This window comes from Falco biarmicus, chromosome 10 (assembly GCF_023638135.1).
Source record: "Falco biarmicus isolate bFalBia1 chromosome 10, bFalBia1.pri, whole genome shotgun sequence".
In the NCBI taxonomy this organism is placed as follows: domain Eukaryota; kingdom Metazoa; phylum Chordata; class Aves; order Falconiformes; family Falconidae; genus Falco; species Falco biarmicus.
This window is the reverse complement of record NC_079297.1, coordinates 36,050,667-36,072,779: the sequence shown is the minus strand read 5'-3', so window position 1 is coordinate 36,072,779 and position 22,113 is coordinate 36,050,667. Positions and strand designations below refer to the sequence as shown.

Here is a 22,113-nt window from a genome sequence, read left to right as displayed (position 1 = left end):
GGTACCCGGCGGGGCAAGGGGAGGATACCCCTGAGCTGGAGCCTGCAGCAGCAGCAGCAGTGCTAGAGATGCTGGGGACCCACCATGCCTTGGCCTCTGGCCCAAAAAGAGCCACGCGGGGTTTTGCTGAGTCACGCAGCACCGCGGGGTGGGAGGGTGCCGGGTTTTGCTGACTCAGGGTCAGTGGCACTCGCCTTGACCACATGCCCGCAGGGGCAGGAGGAAAGCGGGGGCTGGCCGAAATAACGGGATGCAGCGGACTCAGCCAGCGCCTCCGGCCATCATTCCAGAACACCTCATCCCATCGGGTGCTGCGTACCACAGGGAGACGGCAGGTTTCCCGATACCCTTGGCTTGACCGAGGCATGGCAATTTGGAGAGGTGGTGCAGCCCAGGGCTGAAAGACCCCCAAACACAGCCGGCACGGCCCGTTGGGGGGGGGTGGCAGGCACAGACCCGGGGCAGGGGGGTACAGCGTGAGGCCACGGGAGGATGGAAGAGGCAGAGGGTGGGGAAGAGGTGGCGTGAGCGAGGCGCCAGCAGCATGACCCAGCAATTTTCTAGAAGTTGCATGAGCAGGAAGGAGGTGGGTGAGGGCCAGGGACCCTGCCACGAAGCCAGGGGTCCCTCACCCCAGCAGTGCCCACCTCGTCCCGGGGCCTGCGGCTCTCCCACCCCGGAGGCTGGGCACAAGCAGGAACACAAAACAAACACCCTCAACCCTCAGGACTTGAAAGGGAAAGTGTCTGCAAATCTGGTTTTATTCGTGTTTTTCCCAGCTGGTCTCGTGGCTCTGTAGGAGCTCGGTCAGGCCCATCGCTCTTTCAGGCCAAACCGGGCAGAGATTAGCCCCATCTGCCGCCTCCCAAGCAGCGGGGTGGCACCTCTGAGCCCTGCCGTGACCCCCCGGTGGTGGTGAAGACCCTGTCCCAGTGCTCCCCCATGATTGCCCTTGCATTTGGGGGGGGGGGGGGCACCTCAGCGTCTGCCGGTGGGCCTAGCCCCCCAGGCTCTGCCTGGCACCAGCACCCTCCTTGGTGGCTGTGGGCAGCCCAGTACCACACCATGGTGGCATCTGGGAGGGTGGGGGGCCACATCTGGCTCAGCACCCCCTTGGCCCCTCCTAAACTATGTCCAGGGAATGCCACCCCCGCAACATAACCCCAGCCCGGAGGAATGAGTCCCAGTCGGGGTGTGTGTGTGTGTGTGTGTCACATTGCTGGGGACAAGCATGGGGCTGGGGACTGAGCCCCCTCACTGCCAGGCTGGGGGGGGCTGCGCTCTGCGGTGTCGGGGGGCTGCTGCCAGGGGGTGCCCCCCCACACCTCCCCAGGGAAAGGAGAAAAGCCAGGACACCCGGGAAGCGGCAGCCACGACCCGCGCAGCGCCCCAAAGGCGCTCCGGGCCGCAGCGAAGCGAGCAGGCGCGGCCGGGCGCCTCGTGACGCGCCGGGCGGTGTTTGCTCCCGGTTCCCCGCGGCTGAGTCACGGGCCGCGGCGCCGGGGGTCGGGCCTGGGGCCTGGGGGGGCGTGAGGCGGCGCCCCCTGCCCGCGGCTGCCCCCGCCCGCGGCTGCCCCCGCCCCGGCCCGGCCCGCCCTCACGTGACGCGGCCGGCTGCGGTGTCAGCCCGTCAGCTGACGGAGGGAGCGCGGAGAGGGGCCTCGGCGCCTACAAAAGCGGGGAAGGCAGCGGGCGCGGTGGCCCTGCACCGGCGAGACCCTCCGGCCTCCGTCCCCTGCCCGCCGCCGTCCCCTGCCCGCCGCCGCCGCCATGGCGCTCCGCGGCCGCCGCCTCCTCCTCCTCCTCCTGCTGCTGGCCCTGGCGGGGCCCTGCGCGGCCCTTATCCGGTGAGTCACCGGCGGGCCCTCGGGTTGGGGGGATGCCCTGGGGCAGGACCCGCAGGTGCTGTGCTGTGCCGTGCTGGCCGCCGGGCTGCTCCCGCAGGCGCCCCGCTGCCCCCCGGCGGGGCTGCTCCCCGGTGGGTGAAGCAGAGGGGAGAAGGGCAGGGACTGCCCCGGTGGGGTTCGGGGCCCATGGAGGGGTCTCACCCCAGTTTCCCCTATTTCTGGTGGACTTCGGCGGCCACCTGCCACCCCCCTCGCGGCACAGGGGATCTGGCGCAGGGTGCTGGCAGGAGCGCAAACCTTGCCCATCCCATGCAGGTGGGTCCCCTGGTTTCGGTGTAGCTGTGCTACCCCCATCCCTGGGTGAACCCCCCACCCCCTATTAAGAGGTGGGCGTTTGCCCTCCCCTCGCAGGATCCCCCTGACCAAGTTCCCCTCCATGCGGCGGGTCCTGAGCGAGGTGGGCAGCGAGATCCCGGACATGAACGCCCTCACCCAGCTCCTCAAGTTCAAGCTGGGCTTTGCCGACGTGGATGAGCCCACTCCGGAGATCCTGAAGAACTACATGGATGTGAGTAATGCCCCGCTGCAACCCCCCAACACACACCCAGCAGACCCCAGTTTGATATTGGCCGGGTGGCTGTCACTTCTGGGGGGTGCCCATCCCGGGGGGGGTGGGACGTGCCAGCCTCCTCCCGCCCAGCTGGGACGGTGAAGGGGGGAGAGATGTTGATCCCGTAAGACAGATTTGTGCACCCCCACGGCTTGATGGGTGGTTGCTGAAAGTTGCTTGCCATCATTGCTAAACCAAAAATACTACTACTAATAATTGTAATAGTAATAACAAACAACCCACTGCTATCCAAGCGGGAGCTTTGCAGCTTCTGTGACCTATGTCCTTTCCCATTTGTCACTAATTAACAATCATAAATAGGGACCTGCTCACTGGCGGTCTTTCCTAGCATCTTCTGGTCTGTTTCGGCTCCACTTTCTGCAAGACTGGCATAAAAATCATGGTCCGCTCCTTGGGGCATAAAAGAGCAAGCATGGGGCAGGGGAAGAGGGCTCACACTGGGCACAAGCTTGCCATGGGATGGGGGATGCAGGACCCTTCCTCTCTCTAGCCTTCATTTTCTGCACAGCCTCGGGAAACGACGCTGTGCACCGCCACCACCTTCTCAAGCAGCTTAGGGAGCAAAGGGAGCTTTGTGGTGGAAGCAGCAATAAAAGGAAAAGCCCGATAAAGGATGTGAGGTTTGCCCTCACCCAGCTGCCAGATACACATGGGGGTTCCTATTTCTGGGTTCCCCGCTGGGTACCTTCATGGCTCTTGCAGGGATAGCATGTAAACACTGGCCGACAGAATAAATCTGGTGCCGGATATTTGGGTGTTAATTCAGAATATTCCCCCTGCTCCCCTTCTGTAGGGGCTCTTGTCATCCAGCCAGCACTGTCCTGCTGGGGCTGTGCTGGAAGGGCCACGGTTGTTTTAATCAGTGGTGTCAAAAGCCAGCACGCTAGTCATTGTGCCACAGTGTTGTCTCTTGAGACCACAGCTCAGGCCACCGCCCGGGGAAGGCTTCTGCTCCCTTGTCACAGGGGGACCGGCCCAACCTGCGGTGTGGGAGATAAGGGATTGCTGGGTCCCTCCTAGCCTGGCTGAAAAGGCTCCTGCTGCCAGAGGAGCCGCTGAGATGAAAGCACAACCTAGACTGCCCTGTACGGTCCCCACCAGCCCCTGGGACCCCTTGTGGGTCTGTGTATCTGATACATAGGGCCCCTGCACCAGTGGTTAATTTTCAAGCCCCAGCAATAATTGCAGAATCGCTGAAAGAAGTGCTGCCTCCCTATTACGCCTAATCGCAATGGATTATTAATTACTCAGCGAGCAAGGCTTGCAAAGTAAGCTCACAGGAGGTGAGCCGCTTTGATAACCTTATTTTTTTCTGGCCCCCCCCCCCTTTAATTAAGTACACGGGGGGGAGGGGGGGGGGGTTGGAAAGGCCACAGGCTGACTTCCCTTGCTAGCAGCCTTCTCTCCAGGGCCCTGATCCAGCTGCTCGTCAAGCAAGACACAGCTCTCTGCCTCTTCGGGAGGGCTGGGGAAAAACAGGTTCGTCCAGGACCTGCCAAGCATTCCCCATTCATCCCCTCCCCTCTGGATAGAGGGATGCCCTACAAACATCTCAGCCACTCGGGTTTCTTCTAGTCCCAGCAAAGACGGGCTTGCAGGGCAGAGGGTTATCCCTTTCACTCAAGCTCTCACCCTGTAGCCCTGAATACCTTTCTAGTGGTGGTGCTGCTGATGCCCTTTTCTCCCTCCAGCTCCTCCAAAGTCTTTCCACACCCATGACTGAGCATTTGTTTATTCCTTGCCACCCCAGGGGCTCTCCGGCATGCACCAAATGCCCCAGCAGTTATACCTCCACCTGCAGTGAGTAGGGCTGCTGCTCGCTGCAACCCACAGTTTCTCGGCAAACCTGCCAGCAAAGCAGCTTCCCAGCCAGTTTCAGCTTTTCAATAACGCAGGTGTTCTGTTTGGCTTCCTCCCATCCTTTTTCTCTTCCGTATATTGAACTGCATGCCAGCCTGCAGACCTTCCCCCTTCTCTTCTGTCCTGTCTCCCTGCCTGAAAAGTCCTTCCCTGCAAGCACCTTTCCCTCTTCTCCACCCCAGCCTATCTTTTCACACCTGCTGTAATGAGGTTTGAACACCAAAGGGGAGCCTCCCTTACAGAGGAGGAAGGCTGGGAGCCCATCACTGCCAAAAACAAGAGGAGGGCAGTGTCTAGATAAGAAGCTGGTCCCTTTTTCAGTCCTAAGATTTTTTGGTCTTTAATCCCAGCTTTTAGCCAGCTACCTCTGCTCATGGCTCCCTTTTCCTCCTTTGCAGGCCCAGTATTATGGTGAGATTGGTATCGGAACTCCCCCACAGAAGTTCACTGTGGTCTTTGACACTGGCTCCTCCAACCTCTGGGTGCCATCTGTGCATTGTCACCTGCTAGACATCGCCTGCTGTAAGTGTCACCAGTGCCAGCCATGGCTCAACAGCTTCTTCCCTGCAGAAGGCAGGTCCTGGCATGGCAAGAGAAACTGAGGCAGCAGCCTGAAAGGGCTTGCCAAAGGCTGATGGACTCTTTAGGGTCAGAGCTTGAAATAGGATCCCAACCTCCTCCATCCATCCTTCATTACTCCCTTCCTGTTTTTTCCGTGCCGCGTCACCCACGCACAGCTTCGAACCTTCCCCAACAGCCTCAGCCCTGCAGCTGGGGAGCAGCGTTGCAGGTTGTGATGTTTCTCCCCAAATTATAGACCGATGCTGCTGTTGCCCCATTGCGTAAGGCTAGTGGAAAAAAAAAAATCAGCCTCTTGCCAGATCTGATACAAACTGGCCTAGTTCTTGGTTTATTAATGCATGGAGCATGTGCGTGCATGCTTACAGATTTATAATTAACAAAAGACAGGTAGGCACGGTGAGATGAAACATCTTGGGGACTACAAGGTTTTTTGCTCAGTGGCATTCCTATGCAATCAGCCTCCGCTGTTGAAGGTGTCAAACCCGGTTATGGCAAAATGCCATTTAGAAGCCACCAGCAGTGTTGCTTAAGCAGAATGGAGAAACCTGTGGAGCCAACAAATGCGACCATGAAAGGCAGCCCGCAGTGAGCACTGGGGGTAAAGAGGAAATTTGGACTTCTTGTATGGCCCTGGTAGTGCCCAGAGAGGAGGCGGACCACCTTCCTGCATATGTGAAATGAGATTTAGGATACTGGCAAGGTGGTGAGATCCAGATCTGGGCTGTCTTGGAGGTTCCTGATTTGTAGCAGGGAGCTGGTTTCTCAAGGCAGTGGCATGGGAGGTGCTGGGAGCAAAGGACTCGTTTTGTGAGTATGCAGCGGGCTTAACCTCCTGCCAGAGCAGCATCCAGACAGCCCAGCCAGGGAAGTCCCTGTACAGCATGTGGGTTTCTGTAGGGCTTGGCTGGTTGGTCCTCAGCCACTGTCTGCCCTGCTCAGGCAGCAGCCATGGGGCTGGGCTGGCTGAGCTCGCCACACTCCGCTGCCCAGCTCATGACTGGGGAGGAATCTGTGGAGGAGGAATCTGCCCAGCGATAAAACCAGGCATATCGTACAGTTCCAAACCCTTCCAAGGGGAAAAGCAGCTTAGACTAGGGGAAAGCCCTTCTCTGCAAATAAAAAAATATTTTGAGCCCTCTCTGTGCAAAAAGCAATGACCATCTAAAAAACAATTTCTAGCCAGTTTTGGCAAAAGTAACAAGAATGCACAGGCTATATTTAAAGCCACCCTGGTACTCCATGGCACAGGGGGGAACATTTTGCTCTGCTGGCTAATGCACCTTGACACACCAACGATGCAGCCTCTAGCCTTTTAATACCCAGTGGCCAAATCCGATTTCACAGCCAAATTGGATCTGCCCACCTAATTCCCCAGATGTTGGAAGTGCTTTGTTAAGCAGTCTGGACTTGGCAGATGCTGGGTTCAGACCCACCTTCACATCCCTGAGTGTCCGTTTGTCCAGATGAGCTAGGGGGTGTGGAGTTAGGTACTGGGGAGCCCTAGGTATCAAGGAGCACTAATGTTTTCTGTCCCTCTGTGTCCCCTTCCCTGGCTGCAGTGCTGCACCACAAGTACGATGCCTCTAAGTCTAGCACCTACGTGGAGAACGGCACAGAGTTTGCCATCCACTACGGGACAGGCAGCCTCTCTGGGTACCTCAGCCAGGACACCGTCACGGTGAGTAACAGCTGCCCTTGCCCCCACAGGCCCCACCCCGCTTTCGGCAGAACGCTCAAAGCCGTTTGATTTCCATGGGTCCCCCTTCTTGAGTGTCCTACTTGCATAGCACCGTGTTTCCAAGTGCTTTGAAACAAGGCGGTGACAGTGACCAAGGCAGGCAGAGAAGGGGGAAGGTATTAATCAGCAGGTCAGCAGGCTAGGAGCATGGTCTCTGGCCATCCCTCCAACCCTCTTCCTCTTGACTCTGGAATTTCCCAGCCCAGGAACATGCCAGCGCCGCTGCACAGGCTGCTGGTGGTGCCCAGCTTGTTCCTGGCCAACATCCACGCAGGGCAGCTGTGCAAACACTGGTGAGAAATGGGCTCTTCCCTGCCCCATCCTGGTGTCGAGAACCAGTGCTTATGTTTGCAAAAGCTGCGTGACACGTTGGAGGGGGGGTTGCCAGCTTGAGGTGGGCCCTGCTTGCTGGTGAGCTTTCTGTCCTGTGAAGGGTGGGCACCTTTCACGACTGCCCCCCAGGTACAGGTGCTCGTGAGAGTCTGCCAGCTGCCAAACTGCAGCGCACGTGCCCCCAGATTACTTGGTCTCTTGGCAGGTATAAGAGCATAAGTTTGCTTTGCTGGCGGGAGACAAAGCAAAAGTTTTGAATAAGCACGTAAATCTAAGGATTTAGGGTTTTCCATGTTAGGTTCAGCTGAAAAGTATTGGCTTACCAATTTCATCAACGTCAAGAGAAAAATATCTGAGAGGAGCCCAAAGTGGGTGGCTTATGCAAGGAGCACTCTTTGGCCCATTCTTACAGCAGGAAAATTTCAGGCTAGCATAGAAGCAGTAGCTGTTGCCTCTGTGCTGCATCCAACGGTACCAACAGCTCAGGCTGGGTGCGGGACCCTCTTTGGGGGAGAGGGCCTTTGACAGGCTCAATGAATCCTGAAAATCAGTGCAGGCAAGGCTGGAGGGGAGAGCCACAGGGGCTGCCAGCAGCTTTGCACCTCTGGTTTTACTCTCTGCCTCCTGCAGCCCACCCAGCCTTGGGACCATTTGGCTTTTGTTTCATGCAGTTTATTTCCTGCATCCCTTGGTTCTCTTAGAAACACCCCACTGCAAAAAAAAAAAAAAGAGAGAGGAAAAAAAAAAAAGAAGAAAACCTCCACGCATCTGAGCCTTCCCACAGCTCTCGCCAAATGAAGGCACTGTGTATGGAGCATTAATGGGTTCTCATACATTAGGTTTGCAAAATACGGAGCAGGCAGAGGCATCTGCGTTCATCTCAGTAATGGAGTGGGGCAGCAAGGCAAACAGTGAACTTCATTGTCCTGTGAACGTGTGGGCTGGTTTAGGCACTTTCTCGCTTAAAGCAGGGGCTGAAGTGAGTCAGAAGTAAAATTGCAGCTTTTTCTTTTTTTTTCATGGTTTGTAATTATCACCCTAATGCCAGCTTGCTAATTAGCTCTCCACTTCCCGGCGGCTCAGAGGAAGGATTTTGTGCCTGAGCTTGTTCGTGAAGTGGAGATGGCTCTTAACAGCCAGCACAGCTTGTAGCATTTGGTTTCGGTCTGGGCAGAAGCAAGAGAAACCTCATGCATGGAGCCTGAGCCGTGTCACGCTTGCAGTATGCTGGAGCAGGGCCAACTCAGCAGGTCAGGGACCTTCAGCTTGAGCACCAAGATGCTTCCTCTGATGCACAGCATCCTGTAGACAAGCTCCCAGTCAGGTGTAGTCTGGAAATTCAGACACTGCAACAGCCTTCAGGGTGACCCTCTCAGCTCCAGCCATCCTGATGGGTGGAAGCAGCCACAGCAGCCTGTGGTAGCACTGACATCCGACTGAAAGGCACTAATTGGCAGGTGGCCCAGAGTCCCTCAGCCCTGAATTTTTTTTTGGAGGGGGTGACAAGCTCATATGGAACATCATTTCTCCTTTTGTGGAGGAATGATGCACTGTAGCACCACATTCCCTGGTGCTGCTTGCTGTCCGAAGAGCAGTGGGCTTAGCCAGCCCCCTGTTGCTCAGACATCTCGTCCCTTTATCACAGCCTGACCTTGGGATGTCTGTCAAGGACAGCAGAGGAAACCTTGCTGGCCATGGGACATGAAGTCACTCCTGGGGCTGCTGTACAGATACGCCACAGAGGAAATGCCCCTCCTCACCTCTCCTCTGTGCCTTTGCAGAGGGAGCCCTGAGCCCTGGTGCCAAACTGTGCCATGGAGGCCCTCACCTCTAGTCTGCCTTCGCCATCCAGCGCTTGCCTGCTTGGCTGGGGCCACCAACAAGGAGGCCAGGCGAGCTGCAGGGTGCTGACACTTGTCTGCACAGTGCTGGAGGGCAGCCACCACACAGCCATCCACTGGTAATGATTTTTGGTCACTGTGTTTGGGCGAGAGCCAGCCGAGGAACAGAGACAAAGGACCTGTCACCTGGCTCCAGCGCTCTGCTGAAGAAAATACTGCGTTTCAGTCCTGCTGCGGGCCAAGCACGGGCAGGGTCTGCTGCAGCTCCAGCACCGGGCAGATAAATGCCTTCCTCCTGGGCTGTGCAGCCAGGTCAATAGTCAGACGAACCTAGTGCTCCGTTGTATCAGTCCATCGCATTTTACTGTGGTTTTTTTTTAAGTGGAAGCTTTATCGAACTTTCTGAGGTGCAGGACCAGCTGTGCCAAGTGGTAGAGCGGTGGCTTTCGTAAACCTGCAGCGTACAACTGGGGCACTCGCCATGCAGCAGCGCGCGGATGCGTTGCTGTGAGCTGTTTCGCCCCACATCCTGCCCTGTGGCTTTTCGCTTTTGCAAGGCTCGATAGCCCTTTCCTAGCACAAGCCTTTGATACCATTAAAGCCAGCACCGCCAGTCCCAGCCTTGTACTGTCTAACCCTGGGGGGATATTGGTAATTTACAGGGATCGTTATCTGCCATCAGGTAGGAGAGGCCAGCTTTTCAGTCCAGCCCGGTTCACTACAGGGCTGCTAGCTGCAGGCTGAGAGGCTAAAACTGTCCTAGCACGGATGCTGAAATTGCCTGTGGTCAGCCAGAAGCTCAGAAACCTCCTGAACTGCTAGAGCCAGCAGACACATCCTGCTCCCTGTCAGCAGAGCTATCCTGCTTTTTGCGATCTCCTTCTTTCCGGGGATCTGCCCTTGCAAGGCGTTTCAGCTTTCCAGCAGGGAACGCCGGTCCCTCTGATGGCTGGCAAGAGAGGTGACCTTTGCATTCACAGTACTCCGCTTGCTATTTTTGTGCTTCGGGCTCAACCTTGCTTCCCTGGCTGGATCTTCTCCCCTCCCATGGGAGGTCTCTGCAGGCTTGTGGCTCTTCTGGGAGATGCAGCAATATCCTGGGGATGTTTCTGGTGTAGGGGAGATCACAGGGGTTATTGGCAGAGGTGAGAGGGATTTGTGCTCTCAGCTGGGAACGGGTGCAGTGCCCAAGAAGGCAGGACACAGAGATAACTTAGATGTACGGGGTGGGGGAGAGGATTAAAGGTGCAGCACAAAGCTTTTCAGACTGGGAGGAAAGGGTGAGGTAGGTGATAGGGGAAGGGATGCAGCGGGGACAAAGTGATAAAGGGCCCTTTGTGCAAAGAGGAGGGGCTGCAAAATGTCATGGCCAGTGCCAGGAGCCTGCAAAAGGCTGAAATGCCGGAGTGAGGTGGCCAAAGAGCAAAGGGGGCTCCTGCCCTTAGGAGTGCGCTGAGCTTTGCAGGGACTCGGGAGGTGCCACTGTGCAGGCAGAGCGGACTGTCTCGTTGCGTCCGTCCCACTGCCCCCCTGCCACCTGAGGAGAGTGGCACCAGGGTGTCTGGTTTCTGAAGCTGCCCACAAATGCAAGAGTGAAAGCAGGCAGGAGTGTGGCAGCATGTTGAGGAACTGACTGGGTTCAGTTTGCACCCTGGTCCCGAGTCAGTGTTCTTTACAATCTGCTTTTCCCTTCCCTCCCAATCTCCCCTCAGCTCGGTAACTTGAAAATCAAGAACCAGATCTTCGGGGAGGCCGTGAAGCAGCCAGGCATCACATTCATCGCTGCCAAATTCGACGGCATCCTGGGCATGGCATTCCCGAAGATCTCAGTGGACAAGGTCACCCCTTTCTTCGATAACATCATGCAACAGAAGCTGATTGAGAAAAACATCTTCTCTTTCTACCTGAACAGGTAGTGTTGGCTTTGGTGGCACACTTCTCGTTTCAAGGGCAAGCCCAGCTAGGGATTTCTCTGTGTCTCCCAGTAGCATCTCTTGCTGTGTGCTGGTTTACACCCTTGACCAGCACCTTTGGGGAGGTCTCAGCAAGGTCTCCTTGCTGGAGATGTCAGGCCAGAATCTCTTCCTTTAACTGCTGTGAAGTAAGAAGAAGGGAAGTAGAAGGGCAGCCGTTTTATTGATTAAAAAGCTGGGTAGATCTGCCACTGGATTTCTTAAATGATGAAGAGACAGAAGATGTGTCCAGAGGAAAGAGAAGTAACAACAGGGTTGCGATCATGAGATTACATGCTGCTAGTGCTGTCCCCGTTGTGGGGGTAAACACAGCCCTGGCCTGTTGCCAAAATACACAAGCCACGTGGCCACCACCATGTCACCCCCCAGGCAAGCATGCCCCCACCAGTCACCAGTAATGATGGGGCTATCACTCCCTCACCTCTTGGGGAGATCCTCCTCTGTGGCTCCCAGCACCTTCCCACCCACTGCTGCTCCCACCAGGACACCCCATCACCCTCCTGGTACCGCAGGGGAGACTCTGAACTACTTCAGCCCAAAAAGTAGTGCGCCGGGAGTGGGGAGGGCAGAGAGCGCTGCTGCTGGCCGTTCAAGCACCAGCCCTCCCCCATCACCATATTTCTTCCCATCTGCTCGGCAGTGAGCTTGTATCTGACAGTAACCTTGAGGATTCGGCTCGGAGGCTGCTGGCTGGCGCGGAGTCGAGTGCAGATAACCTAACGCTGCATCAGCCGTGTCCGACCCTGCACAGATATGTGTTACGAGCTAATTATTGGGGGAGTCCTTGTGTCAGTGCTCGGTTCCCCTTTGCCATCCCCTTTCTATGCAGCGAGTTTCTCCAGGTGCCTGTGAGAAAGCACCAGGCGAAAAGCTGCAGGGCAGGATGCTTTGGCTGGGCTAAAATAGTCCCATTTCCCCACCCCGTTCTATCTCACAATAGCTCTCCTTACATTGACATACTGTAGCGTGATGCAAGTCATTTGTCTCCAATGCTGCTAATGCCGTGCTTCACCCCCAGGCACCCCGGCGTGTATTTTGGGGGCACTTGGAGGGGTGTGTGCTTGTCCTGCCCCTGATGTTAACAGGTTGGATGATTGGTTGTGGGTTTGTTGGTTTTTTTTTTTCAGAGACCCCACTGCTCAGCCTGGTGGTGAGCTGCTTTTGGGAGGGACCGACCCCAAGTATTACAGCGGTGACTTCAGCTGGGTCAACGTCACACGCAAGGCGTACTGGCAGGTCCACATGGATGCGTAAGTTCCCCCTCCACCTGACTACGTGCATGGGGACACACATGCAGACAGCTCACACCTGGGGCTGGGCTGAGACCCTCCTCGAAAAAGAATCGTATCTATCCCTGCAACACATCACGCCAAAAAAAAGCAGACTAAATTCCCACCCTAAGGCTGGAAATCTGGGTCGTTTGTTGCTGGAAAGGGAGGAGAGGCAGAAAACTGCAGGAGATGTTCTGCAAAATCCTTTCCTCTTGTTTATGGCTTGACCCTTGAAAATGCCTGCTGCACCCTTGCCAAGCGGGTAAAAATGCTGGTGTGCCCTCCTTGCAGGCAGGGCGAACCCCATGGATTAAACCCCGGCTTTGCTGAGCTCTCAGCAAGGCCCAGGCTGCGTGGCTCCCCTGCACGCAGCTCCGGAGGCGCAGGATGAGGCCCCAGGAAGCCAGCCCTTGACTGAAGGGCATGGCGTGGCAATCAGCGTGCATTGTTGGAGGCAGAGGGGAGGAGAACAGGCTGAGCTGCCGGCCGCCAGCCCTGCGGTCTATTCTGAGCTCTGCCACGTGATGGGAACTTAAAAGCGGCCTGTGATCAGAGTGTATCCTTTTCTCGGGGATTGCATCTCCTCCCCAGTGCAGGGTTTTAGTTCTCATCTTCCCCCAGCCCTGCCGCGTTGGCAAAGCGTGGCAGACCCTTGGCTGGAAGGCTTTATCCGTCTGCACTGTTGTCAGACGTGCTGTGGGTGATGGCAGCTCCTGTCATGCCTCTTTGAGGTGCACGCACCCTTCCTTGGCCCACGACCCTCTCAGCTGTCACACCACCCCTTTAACCCTTTGCTTTTTGCAGAAGCACAGGTCCCGAGAGTCCCTCGTGCATTGCCCCTGGCTTGCTCAGGTTAGCTGCAGTGCTTGCTCTGGGGTGCAGGTCGCAGGCAGGGTAGGCAGGCAGCGGTCCAGGCTCTCTGTAGAACCACAGCAACACCTCAAGGCACCCACTCAGTCAGAAGCAGATGAGGGAGAGCTGGGAGGTCTGCACTGCATCTATTTCTAGGCACCTGTCTTTCTCAGGTATCTGTCACAGCCCTCCCTTCTGTGCCTGCCTGCTGCCCAGGCGCACCCATCTTCAGCTCTTTGCCTGCCGCTTTCCTGCAGCCTTCGCTGGGAGGCCTCTAAGGGTTGTCTTCTGTTTGGGCATCTCTCCCCAGGGTGGATGTTGCGAATGGGCTGACTCTGTGCAAAGGGGGCTGCGAGGCTATTGTGGACACAGGAACCTCACTCATCACCGGCCCCACCAAGGAGGTGAAGGAGCTGCAGACAGCCATCGGCGCAAAACCACTCATCAAAGGCCAGGTGAGGCTGGGCTGGGAAAGTGGGAGTCCCTGGCCATTGCGGCATCTGCACTGATGCCCTGCTTTGCACCCAGATGCTTCTAGAGACCCCGGTCTTCTGTTCCCTCTGCTCTCCATTCCCAGCCTGTGCTCCTGGAAAAGCCCCTGGTATAGCAGGGACCCCGCAGTCTTTTGACCCCGGGTAGCATTCACCGCCCCGCTCATGCTCTCAGGAGAGGGCCAGGTCTTGGGAACTTCAGGAGGCTTTGGGTCACCTCTGACACTGTCTCTGGGAGGTGGAGGGGAAGGGGTGTGAGTTGCAGCTGAGGCCAAGGACTCACATTAATGTGAGTCCAGAGGCACTTTAATACAAATATATTTAATGCAAGTAACAACCCTTCCCTGCCAAGTTTTTAACCATTGTAGCTAACCTCACAAGGTCATCTGTCCTCCCGGAAACTGTGGAGGGACAGGGATATAAAGACCCTCTAGGAATGATGCTCTGTTCTGAAAGCCCTCCCAAATCACAGAGCCATGAACACTTCTAGGACTTTTCTGCAGTGTTACAAGGCCGTGGGCTGCAGCAACAGCTGGCTTAGACCTGCCACCCTCCGCAAGACTTGCCAGTGTTAACTAAATCATCCTTGTCGATTCATCACACTGCAAGGCCCTGTCTATGTCTCTAGGCTGTACTGAGCCACGTCTCCCCCTCCAGTGACAAAGACCTCAGCCCTGCTGCATAGGGTGCTGTGCCCTAGGGCTCAGCAGAGCCAAAAGCTAAGCCCAGCATCCTTTGGCTCCACCCGTATCCATAAAACCCTCAGGTCCCTCAGTTTGCAGCCCTGGGCAGGGAGCAACCCGTTTACCCCACCTCAAGCCTCTTCTGCACCCTGAGATGAGCTTTTTTTGGGGAAGACCACAGCAAAGATGTGATTGCACCTGGGGGAGACTGTGTCCTTTCCTGAGGGTGTGGGACCTGCCATCTAAAGCCTTTACTGTTGCTGTTTCAGTACGTGATCCCCTGTGATAAGGTGTCATCTCTGCCTGTCGTCACGCTAACGCTAGGAGGGAAGCCCTACCAGCTCACCGGCGAGCAGTATGTCTTCAAGGTATGCCCAGGCAGCTTTTGCCAGCCCTGTGCTTCTCCCCCAAGGCCTGACTTTTGCCTCCTCCACTCAAACCTCAACCACAAAACCCAAAAGGCAAGAGCAGCAAAAGCAGGGCTGGAGCTGTCACTTGGGAAAAAGCCTGAGGGGCTGAGGTGACAGGGTGGTGGCACTGCTGGTGGACCCAGGCAACCTCACCAAAGGTCCTGCAGGAATGAGACCCACTGCCTGATGCTCATGAGGGATAGCAGGATGGGAGAGGAAGGGCGGGCAGGCTTTTGCATCACTTTTTATACAGATATTTTGCCCTTTCTTGCTGGATTCTGGTGCTGCGAGTCCAGCCTTATCATAGCAGAGGCCACCAGCCTGGCATTTAAGCCAGCAGAGTCAACTTGCAGGACCATCTTGTGCAGAATTTCAACAGTGGCTGTAATTCAAGAGCTGTGTGGACTGGGAGGTTTATGGGCAGGTGTGGCTTTACTTGACCCTTCGCTGCATACAGGTTCTGGGAAGGGAAGCTGGGTTTGGAGCCATGGGAGCAGCAGGTTGGGAATTACTTTTGCAAGCTGCGGAGCTCAGGCTGGGAGAGGCTGAAGCGCAGCCGGCACTGGCAGGTGTTCCTCCCAAGCTTACAGGGTTGAAGGAAGGGGAGGCCCTCCTCGGATTGAAGCTCTCACTCTTCTGTCTAGGTTTCTGTACAAGGAGAGACCATCTGCCTGAGCGGCTTTTCAGGCCTGGACATCCCACCCCCCGGGGGCCCACTCTGGATCCTGGGAGATGTCTTCATCGGTCCCTACTACACCGTCTTTGACCGTGATAATGACTCTGTTGGCTTTGCCAAATGTGTCTAAGCGCCTGACCCCCACTGCCTCTGCTGCACACACACTTACACACATGCACGGGAGCTGTAGAGAAAGATTACGAGGATTAGAAATCCAGTGAGTGGAAAGGAAAACAAAAAAAAAAAAAGAAAAAGAAACGGAACTAGATTTTAAATTACATGGAAAATAGTCATTAGGGCCCTGCTAGCTACTTTTTCCCCTCTGTTGAGTAAGTGGTGCTGGGAGGTCTCTATTTGACATCTCCAGCAGGAGTAGCCCCTTGCTTTACTGCTAGGTCTTCCAGTATTTGTTTTTAAGAATGATTCTCAGAGCTGAACAAGACCCTCTCACGTCTCCCAGCCCTGGTCTCCTTTCTGGGGGGACAGCTGGCTGGCGCCAGCACCCAGCACCTCTGTTTCTGCAGAGAAGCTGTACAGCTGCTCTTGGGTTTGGGCTTTGGAGAGGGGACGGGGAAGGCTGTCCAGCATGTTTACTACTTGCTTTTTCACTGATGAAGTGGGGGAGCGGGGAGGCAGGGGAGAGCCTGTCTTCATCACCCCTCTACAGCGGGTTGGTGCAGACTGCTAGGTCACTTCTCAGCGGGTTTGCGCTGGCTGGGTGCTAGGAGATTGTATCCCAGGCTGGAGAGACGGGGGGGGTTGCAGTAGTGTGCCCCAAGGGTTGAGTTTCAGAGCCCAAGGGCTCTGGTGCTGTGTTTTTGTGTAGTGAGGGTACTAGTGAGAGAGCTGGAGGCATGACATCTGCGTGCCTGACCTAACAGGACGGGGATTTGTAGGGGAGCTCCAGCCAGCAGGACTCTTCGGGGAGTATGAATATAAAAGGGGGTCAGGATAGGCTTTAAAAGAGGTCACTTGAATTTGTGGCCGTGAAGACCCATCTTTCTGCTGAGCAAAGTCACTTGACGCAGGTTCCCTCAAGTTTAGTGAACTTCTCCCAGGTTCCCCAAACCGCAGATCTTCCCAGCTTCATCCACAGCCAGTGAGTTGAGAATAATGTTTCTTAAAGCAACTAAGTGATCTTCAAGCTGACATCACACCAATAAAATCCGTAGGTGTTTGTCAGCCACCTGAGACCTTTTGGAAACATCATTTGCAACATTTCGAACTGGCCAAAACTCAAGAGACAGTTGAGAAAGCCAGCGTGCCTCCTGGGCAGGAGGGTGCTGTGGCAGCTGCTGGACTTGGGTTCGCTTTCCCTGCTGCCCCGTTCTGAAACCCAACTGCCCTTAACACCCTCCTTACCTGCTTTCCACCTTACTAACACTGGTGAGAGCTCTGTTCATGTCCACCCCGTGCTGCGGATGGAGTGAGGCACAGTGCTGCTTTGGAGGGGTTGTAGCTGATTCAGCTGTGCTTGCAGATCCTCCCGGAGGGCCAGATGAGTGCATATGGAGCCTTTTGCTTCACTGGGCTGACGTCAATAGGCAAATACTGGTGGAGCCAGGAGGACGATGAAGTGTTACAAGCAGTACTGGAAAGCAGAAGAGAGTTTGCCAAGAGTCCCAGCCCGTGCTGGGAGTAGAAGACTCTTCACTTTCCCAGCGCGCTGGAACAGGTCCTCCAGTTAGGGAGTGGCAGCAGGTGGAGGGCAAAGCTAAGGGTGGTAAGGGGGCGAGATCAGCACCAGCCGTGACCCCAGACCAGGCAAAATAGAGGGCAAAATCCTGGCTCCCCAAAATTCACTGAAAAACTTGCCAGCAGTACAGGTGGGGCCAAGGAAGTTCCCGAGAAGGGTCTTTGGGTAGTGGGTGAATGGATGGTTATGCCCAGTGAAATGCATACGCGTCATCCCCTGTGCTGAATTCACCACGAGCATCAGAGGCACAGGTGGGGAAGAGGTCCCAAGGTGAGCTGTGGGAGAGCAGTGAGGGCACAGCCTGCAGATGCCCTGTCCCCACCTGCTGCAGCTGATCCGTTTGGCTTTCTAACTGTGCCTCGTGCCTTGGAGGGGTCTGGCATGGGCAGTGGGGACAGGCCCGGGCACACTTGGGACACATTCACTGTCCCCCACAACCCCAGACGTGACCAGTGCTGCTTCCAAAGCTTGCTTCTGCCTGCTTGTAAATCTCCACCTGCAACCCTGCATCTGGACGCCTAAGGACATCTGTTGCAGACTGGCTAGAGAACAGTAGCATCTTACCAAAAAAACCCAAATCATCAGTAGGTACTCCAAAACCAGAAGATACCCAGCACCTCTCCGGAGAGCCCCAGTTTCACACCAATTAAGTGCCCAGAGCTCCTCCGAGTCCTGCTACATCATTTCCCAACTGCAGGATTTCTTCAGCACAGCGAGACAGAGACAGCCCTTTGGGTACCTGCTAACCAGACGTGATGCAGGGAGGGGGGAAGCCTGACATGGAGCTGGCAGCAGGTTTTGAACACCTCCAGCATCAGGCTGAAGCAGGATGTGCATCGCAGCCCCTGATCAAGCCCTCAGGCCATGCTTCTGCTGGGTGTGCGATGCCGTACATCGGCTGTGTTGTAGCCTCCGTGGTAGCTCAAGGCTGGGCCCGTGTCTGTCCTTGGGCAGTCAGGAGACGGCACAGCCCAAAGCAATGCCCTGAGTGACAGACCTTCGGATGGGTCAGAGGAGCGGTTCATCATAGTCTTCCCTGAATGAGCCTCCTCCCCTTGTTCTTTTATTTGCATTTTCAAACCAAACTCTTAACTGTGTGGGTTTTTTAATCTAATCTGCTGTCAGAATTACTGTCTCATCATAGAAAATGGAAAAGAAAATACAGTATTTCCCCCCTTAACTCTGAGAGTGTCTTTCCTTAAGCAGGCTGAGATGCCAAACTCTTTCTTGGTGTCCAGAGACTGTGCCTCCCTGACCTGTTTTCCCAGTACGTCTGGTCACCCACTCGTGTGAACTCATAGGCTCCTTCCCTGCTCTCTGGTAAGGAAACACGCTGGCAGCTTGCTGGGTTTGTCTTTTTCAATGTATTAAAACATAACCCAGCCTCTGCAGGGTGACGTGACAGTCACCCATCTGACCCAGCATCTCTCCTATCCTACAGCCTTCTGGGGCCACATCTCCCTGGGCGAGTATTGCCAAGGGTAGTCCTCCAACAGGATGCTCACGCTGTCCCCTGGTCCTCTGCGCCAGCTACAAGCTCCTTTTCAGCTTGGGACACAGGGGGCCTGTAGCAGCTAAAGCGGGACTCCAGTTTCTAAGTCCAGCCTGAAACCCACTAGGATGTGGAGTTATGCTCCCAGAGCCCGGTGATGAGGAACATGGTGGGGAGGGGGGGAGTTCAAAACATAGGAAAAATCCATCCCTCTTGCCTGGCTGTGCGATTTTTAGTCCTAGCGCTGCTGTAGAGGAGCTGGAGACTCCAATGCAGAGTGAAGGCCCCATGTGCCAGGTGGAAGATAAGAGCTAATCCCTGCTTTGAAAAAAGCATCATCTACATAAGCAAGATGGATGCAGCCAAGTCCCATCCCATCTTCCAAGAGCAGATCTAAGCACATGGAGAGCTTAACTGATTTCCCCACTGGCACGTCCCGAGCCTCTGTTCCCCCAAGGATGCCTTAATACCCCAATCAGCTGTTCTCCTCTGTTAAAGCGATGGATTTAACCCAAAAGGGCTGGCTGGGTCCTGAAAATCAATCATGCAGCCCACCATTCCTCCATGGCCCAAGGGGAGAACAAGCCATCCGCTGCCAAATACTTATCGACAGGAATACGAGGGCGTTGTTTCTGCTGGGGGGATTGTGCCTAAGCCTTTAATCGTGCTGTCAGTACTGAACGTTACACCTCAGCGGGAACAATCGCAGGCTTGATCTTGGCCAGAAGCTGGAGAAGCCAAGAGCCAGGATTGTCCACCCGTGGTTTTCCAGCGGGGAGCAGAGCACACCTACCCCATGAGCAGCCTGCTCATGGCCCCTGCTGTGCTGCCCAGCAAAGCCCCAGTTTGCACCAGACCCTCCGTTTACTGCACCGTCTCTGCAGGACTCCGTGCACGTGACAATTTGCTAACTCACTCTTTATTAAACGTCTCCACTGATGCAAAGAAGATAAAAATTTTCATTACACATCCCCTTGAGCAGCAGGGCGCTTGGCGCTGACCCTCAGGGCTGTCTTTACGGGTCTGATCCTTCCCCAGCCAGCTCTGCTCAGGGCTGTGCCAAGAGCCCGTTCAGACAAGGAGCTGCCCAGGGAGAGGGAGGATGAGACCCCTCATTTATGGGAGAGGACTTGCTCATCTGGTTGGCTCAGCAGTTTGTTCAGTTGCGAAACTATTTTTACTCATCAAGAATGACTAAGCACATTGTTTTGGGGGCTGGTGGCTTTTTCTGCTCTTTCTTGGATTTATTTATTTTTAGGTTCCTTTGGGAGGGAAAAGAAGTGGGAGTGCAGACTGAAGGCTTAGAGGACAGGAGACGGAGATCACGGGAGAGTGGGGAGATGGGATTTACCCCTCCAAGCCTCAGGCTGCCTTACTACTCATGGGGCTTAGCAACCCACTGAGGAATTTTATAGGGGGAACAGGAAAAAGCATTCAGGAGGCTGGGGGTTTTCCCTTCAGAAAAAGGCAGGGACAGGTCCTGCTAATGGTTTTCTAGGGAGCTGGAGTAGGATTTGAGATGGAAGACTTTCTCACGGGTCTTACAGCGCTTGATTATGCTACAGCCGACATGTCTCTAACACGATTACAGGAGAATTGCTTTAGGCCAGGAAACATCTTTCTGTTCTCATTGTCCCCTGCTTAGCACAAGGGGTTGCGGGCCTTGATGCCACAGTAATACTGACGATTGATTATTCATACTCACCCCAGCTTTTATCTGAAAGGAAGGTGGTTCTAGACCTTACAGTTGAGGACTTGTGCTGATGACCTTCAAAGACCCCCAGAAAACTGGAGGAGTGTTAAAATGAGTGCAGAATGCTGAGGTTTATTATTCCTTGAGTCATTATTTTTTAAGCCCGTTCCCTGATTTTGAAGGGTCACATGAACGGTTTTTGAATCAGTGATGCTGCATGTATGCCATTGTGATCCACAGTAATAAACCTTTCACAGCTCACACTTGGCGTTGAGAAAGATGATGAGTTACCATCCCAAAAACCCAAACATGCTCGACAAACTGTAGGGTTGACCTGGTACCTGGAGAAGAGAAAAAGCAGCCATCCAACCTCCCTGACCTTTCAACACTCTCCCTACCGGGGAATGTGCCTGCTTCTGTGGATCCCACATGCCCCAGCACCACCCTACTGCCTCCTCCTGCCCCCTTCAGACCCCCTCTTTGACCTTTTTCCCTGCTTGCCCGCCGTCCCTGCCTGCCGTTGAGGAGCAGCCCTGCCTATGTGGCTTTCCACAGGCAATGAACAGCAGCTCCTGTGGCGGGCAGCAAGCTGCACCCAAGGGGTTTCGTTGCTCCTCCTGAGCCTACGGGAAGGATCCTCTGCACAGCTGCGGGTTGCCTAGGTTTGTCCGAGCCCTCCAGAAAAGCTGACGACAGCTGGCCGCAGCTCTGCCTTCCCTGCAAACCTCTTAATCCCACAGGAACATCGCTTTTACCCTGGCGCTGCTTCTGCTTCTCAGCAGTTTCTTGGAGGGAGACCTGGGTCTCGTCGCAGGCGGCGGTAGCACTAATAAACCCCCCTTTGCTTTGGCAAGACCCAATACCACTCCAGCAGTGATAAATCCCCAACCAGAGGGCAATTTGTCCTTTTTTGACCAGCGTAGGCCCCTTCAGAGGGCTTAAACCAGCCTCGTGGAAATGGGACCCCCTTTGGGCTGGGAGCGCTGCGGACACGCAAGAAGTCCCCTTGCATCGTGCTGACCCACAGGGACGGACCAGTGTGGGTGTCCCTACACGGGAGCCAAACCTGCCTGTGAACAGCGAGTGAATTACCATCCTTATTTCTTAGCTCAGCACTTTGTGGGGAGGCTTAAGGCATTTCCAGAGGATTTCCCTTCCCCTGCAGGTACTGCTCACATGAACTTTTGTTTTACCCATCCTGTTCCCAGTATTCTGGGATTTCTCTGCTCCCAGCGCCCCAGCTGAGCTGGCTGCTGCCTCAAGGCCACCTGCGCCGGGCCAGACTTTGCCACTGTGGGGTGACATGGCATGTCTTCATGTCCTCACCCCCTGCCATGCCACAGCTGTGTCCTCCCAAATGACCTGCAAGCTGTCCCTGCACGGCACCAGCTGCTCTCGGGCATCGCATCCCCGGGGGGATGCTACCGCAGCACCCCAGAATCAGGTTTCCAGGCAGCTCCCCGGGCAGTTGGCAACGGGAGACAGCAAGCATTTCCTTGATCCTGTGCCAAGCCTGGGCACGGCCACATCCTCCCTGGCTCGTCCATCCTTCGTGACATCCCCACCTCCCTCCCCTGAAGCAGCCACATGCCCTGCGTCCTGCTGCCGGCTGCTCCCGCCCCTGCCCGCACTGAGATTTGCTCAGTGCCGGCAAGATTTATCGCCCCACAGGCGGGATTTATCCCCTTTTCATTCATCCCCCACGACCGGACCACTTCCCCAACCCCCCTCCCCGCCCCGGCACTGCATTGCTGCTCCCCCACACCACCACCACCACCCCGCAGTACCAGCTGCCCCCACAGCCCCTGTCGCGCTCTAGGTTTCCCCCAGGCCCGTGGGAGCAAACCCGCAACCCTGGCTGCAGCGAGCCCCCACCACGGGGGCTCTGTGGGTGATGCTGGGGACAGTCGGGCCGAGCATCCCCTGCGGGGGCCGGGGAGCCCCTCGGCCGGCCCCCAGGAGATGCCCTTCTCCGGCTGAGCAGTACCAGGATGCTCCAAGCAGGAGGTGACGTCCCCGGGGAGGGGGAGACACGGGAGAAGGG

General features: G+C 55.7%; 1 protein-coding gene across 1 annotated transcript; it reads left to right on the top strand.

Moving 5' to 3' along the window:
* Positions 1 to 1,581: 1,581 nt before the first annotated feature.
* Positions 1,582 to 18,064, top strand: CTSD (cathepsin D). Its single transcript, XM_056354009.1, has 9 exons — positions 1,582 to 1,847; positions 2,259 to 2,415; positions 4,737 to 4,860; positions 6,480 to 6,598; positions 10,545 to 10,744; positions 11,933 to 12,055; positions 13,239 to 13,383; positions 14,372 to 14,470; positions 15,157 to 18,064. The coding sequence occupies exons 1-9, from the start codon at positions 1,771 to 1,773 to the stop codon at positions 15,316 to 15,318; spliced, it is 1,206 nt and encodes a 401-aa protein (XP_056209984.1). The 5' UTR covers positions 1,582 to 1,770; the 3' UTR covers positions 15,319 to 18,064.
* Positions 18,065 to 22,113: the final 4,049 nt, after the last annotated feature.

Bases quoted from the DNA above. Each gene is read 5' to 3' on its own strand.
- CTSD (XM_056354009.1), top strand. From the start codon at position 1,771: ATGGCGCTCCGCGGCCGCCGCCTCCTCCTCCTCCTCCTGCTGCTGGCC. The intron at 2,416-4,736 runs GTGAGTAATGCC...CCTCCTTTGCAG, and splicing joins TCCTGAAGAACTACATGGAT to GCCCAGTATTATGGTGAGAT. The intron at 10,745-11,932 runs GTAGTGTTGGCT...TTTTTTTTTCAG, and splicing joins TTCTCTTTCTACCTGAACAG to AGACCCCACTGCTCAGCCTG.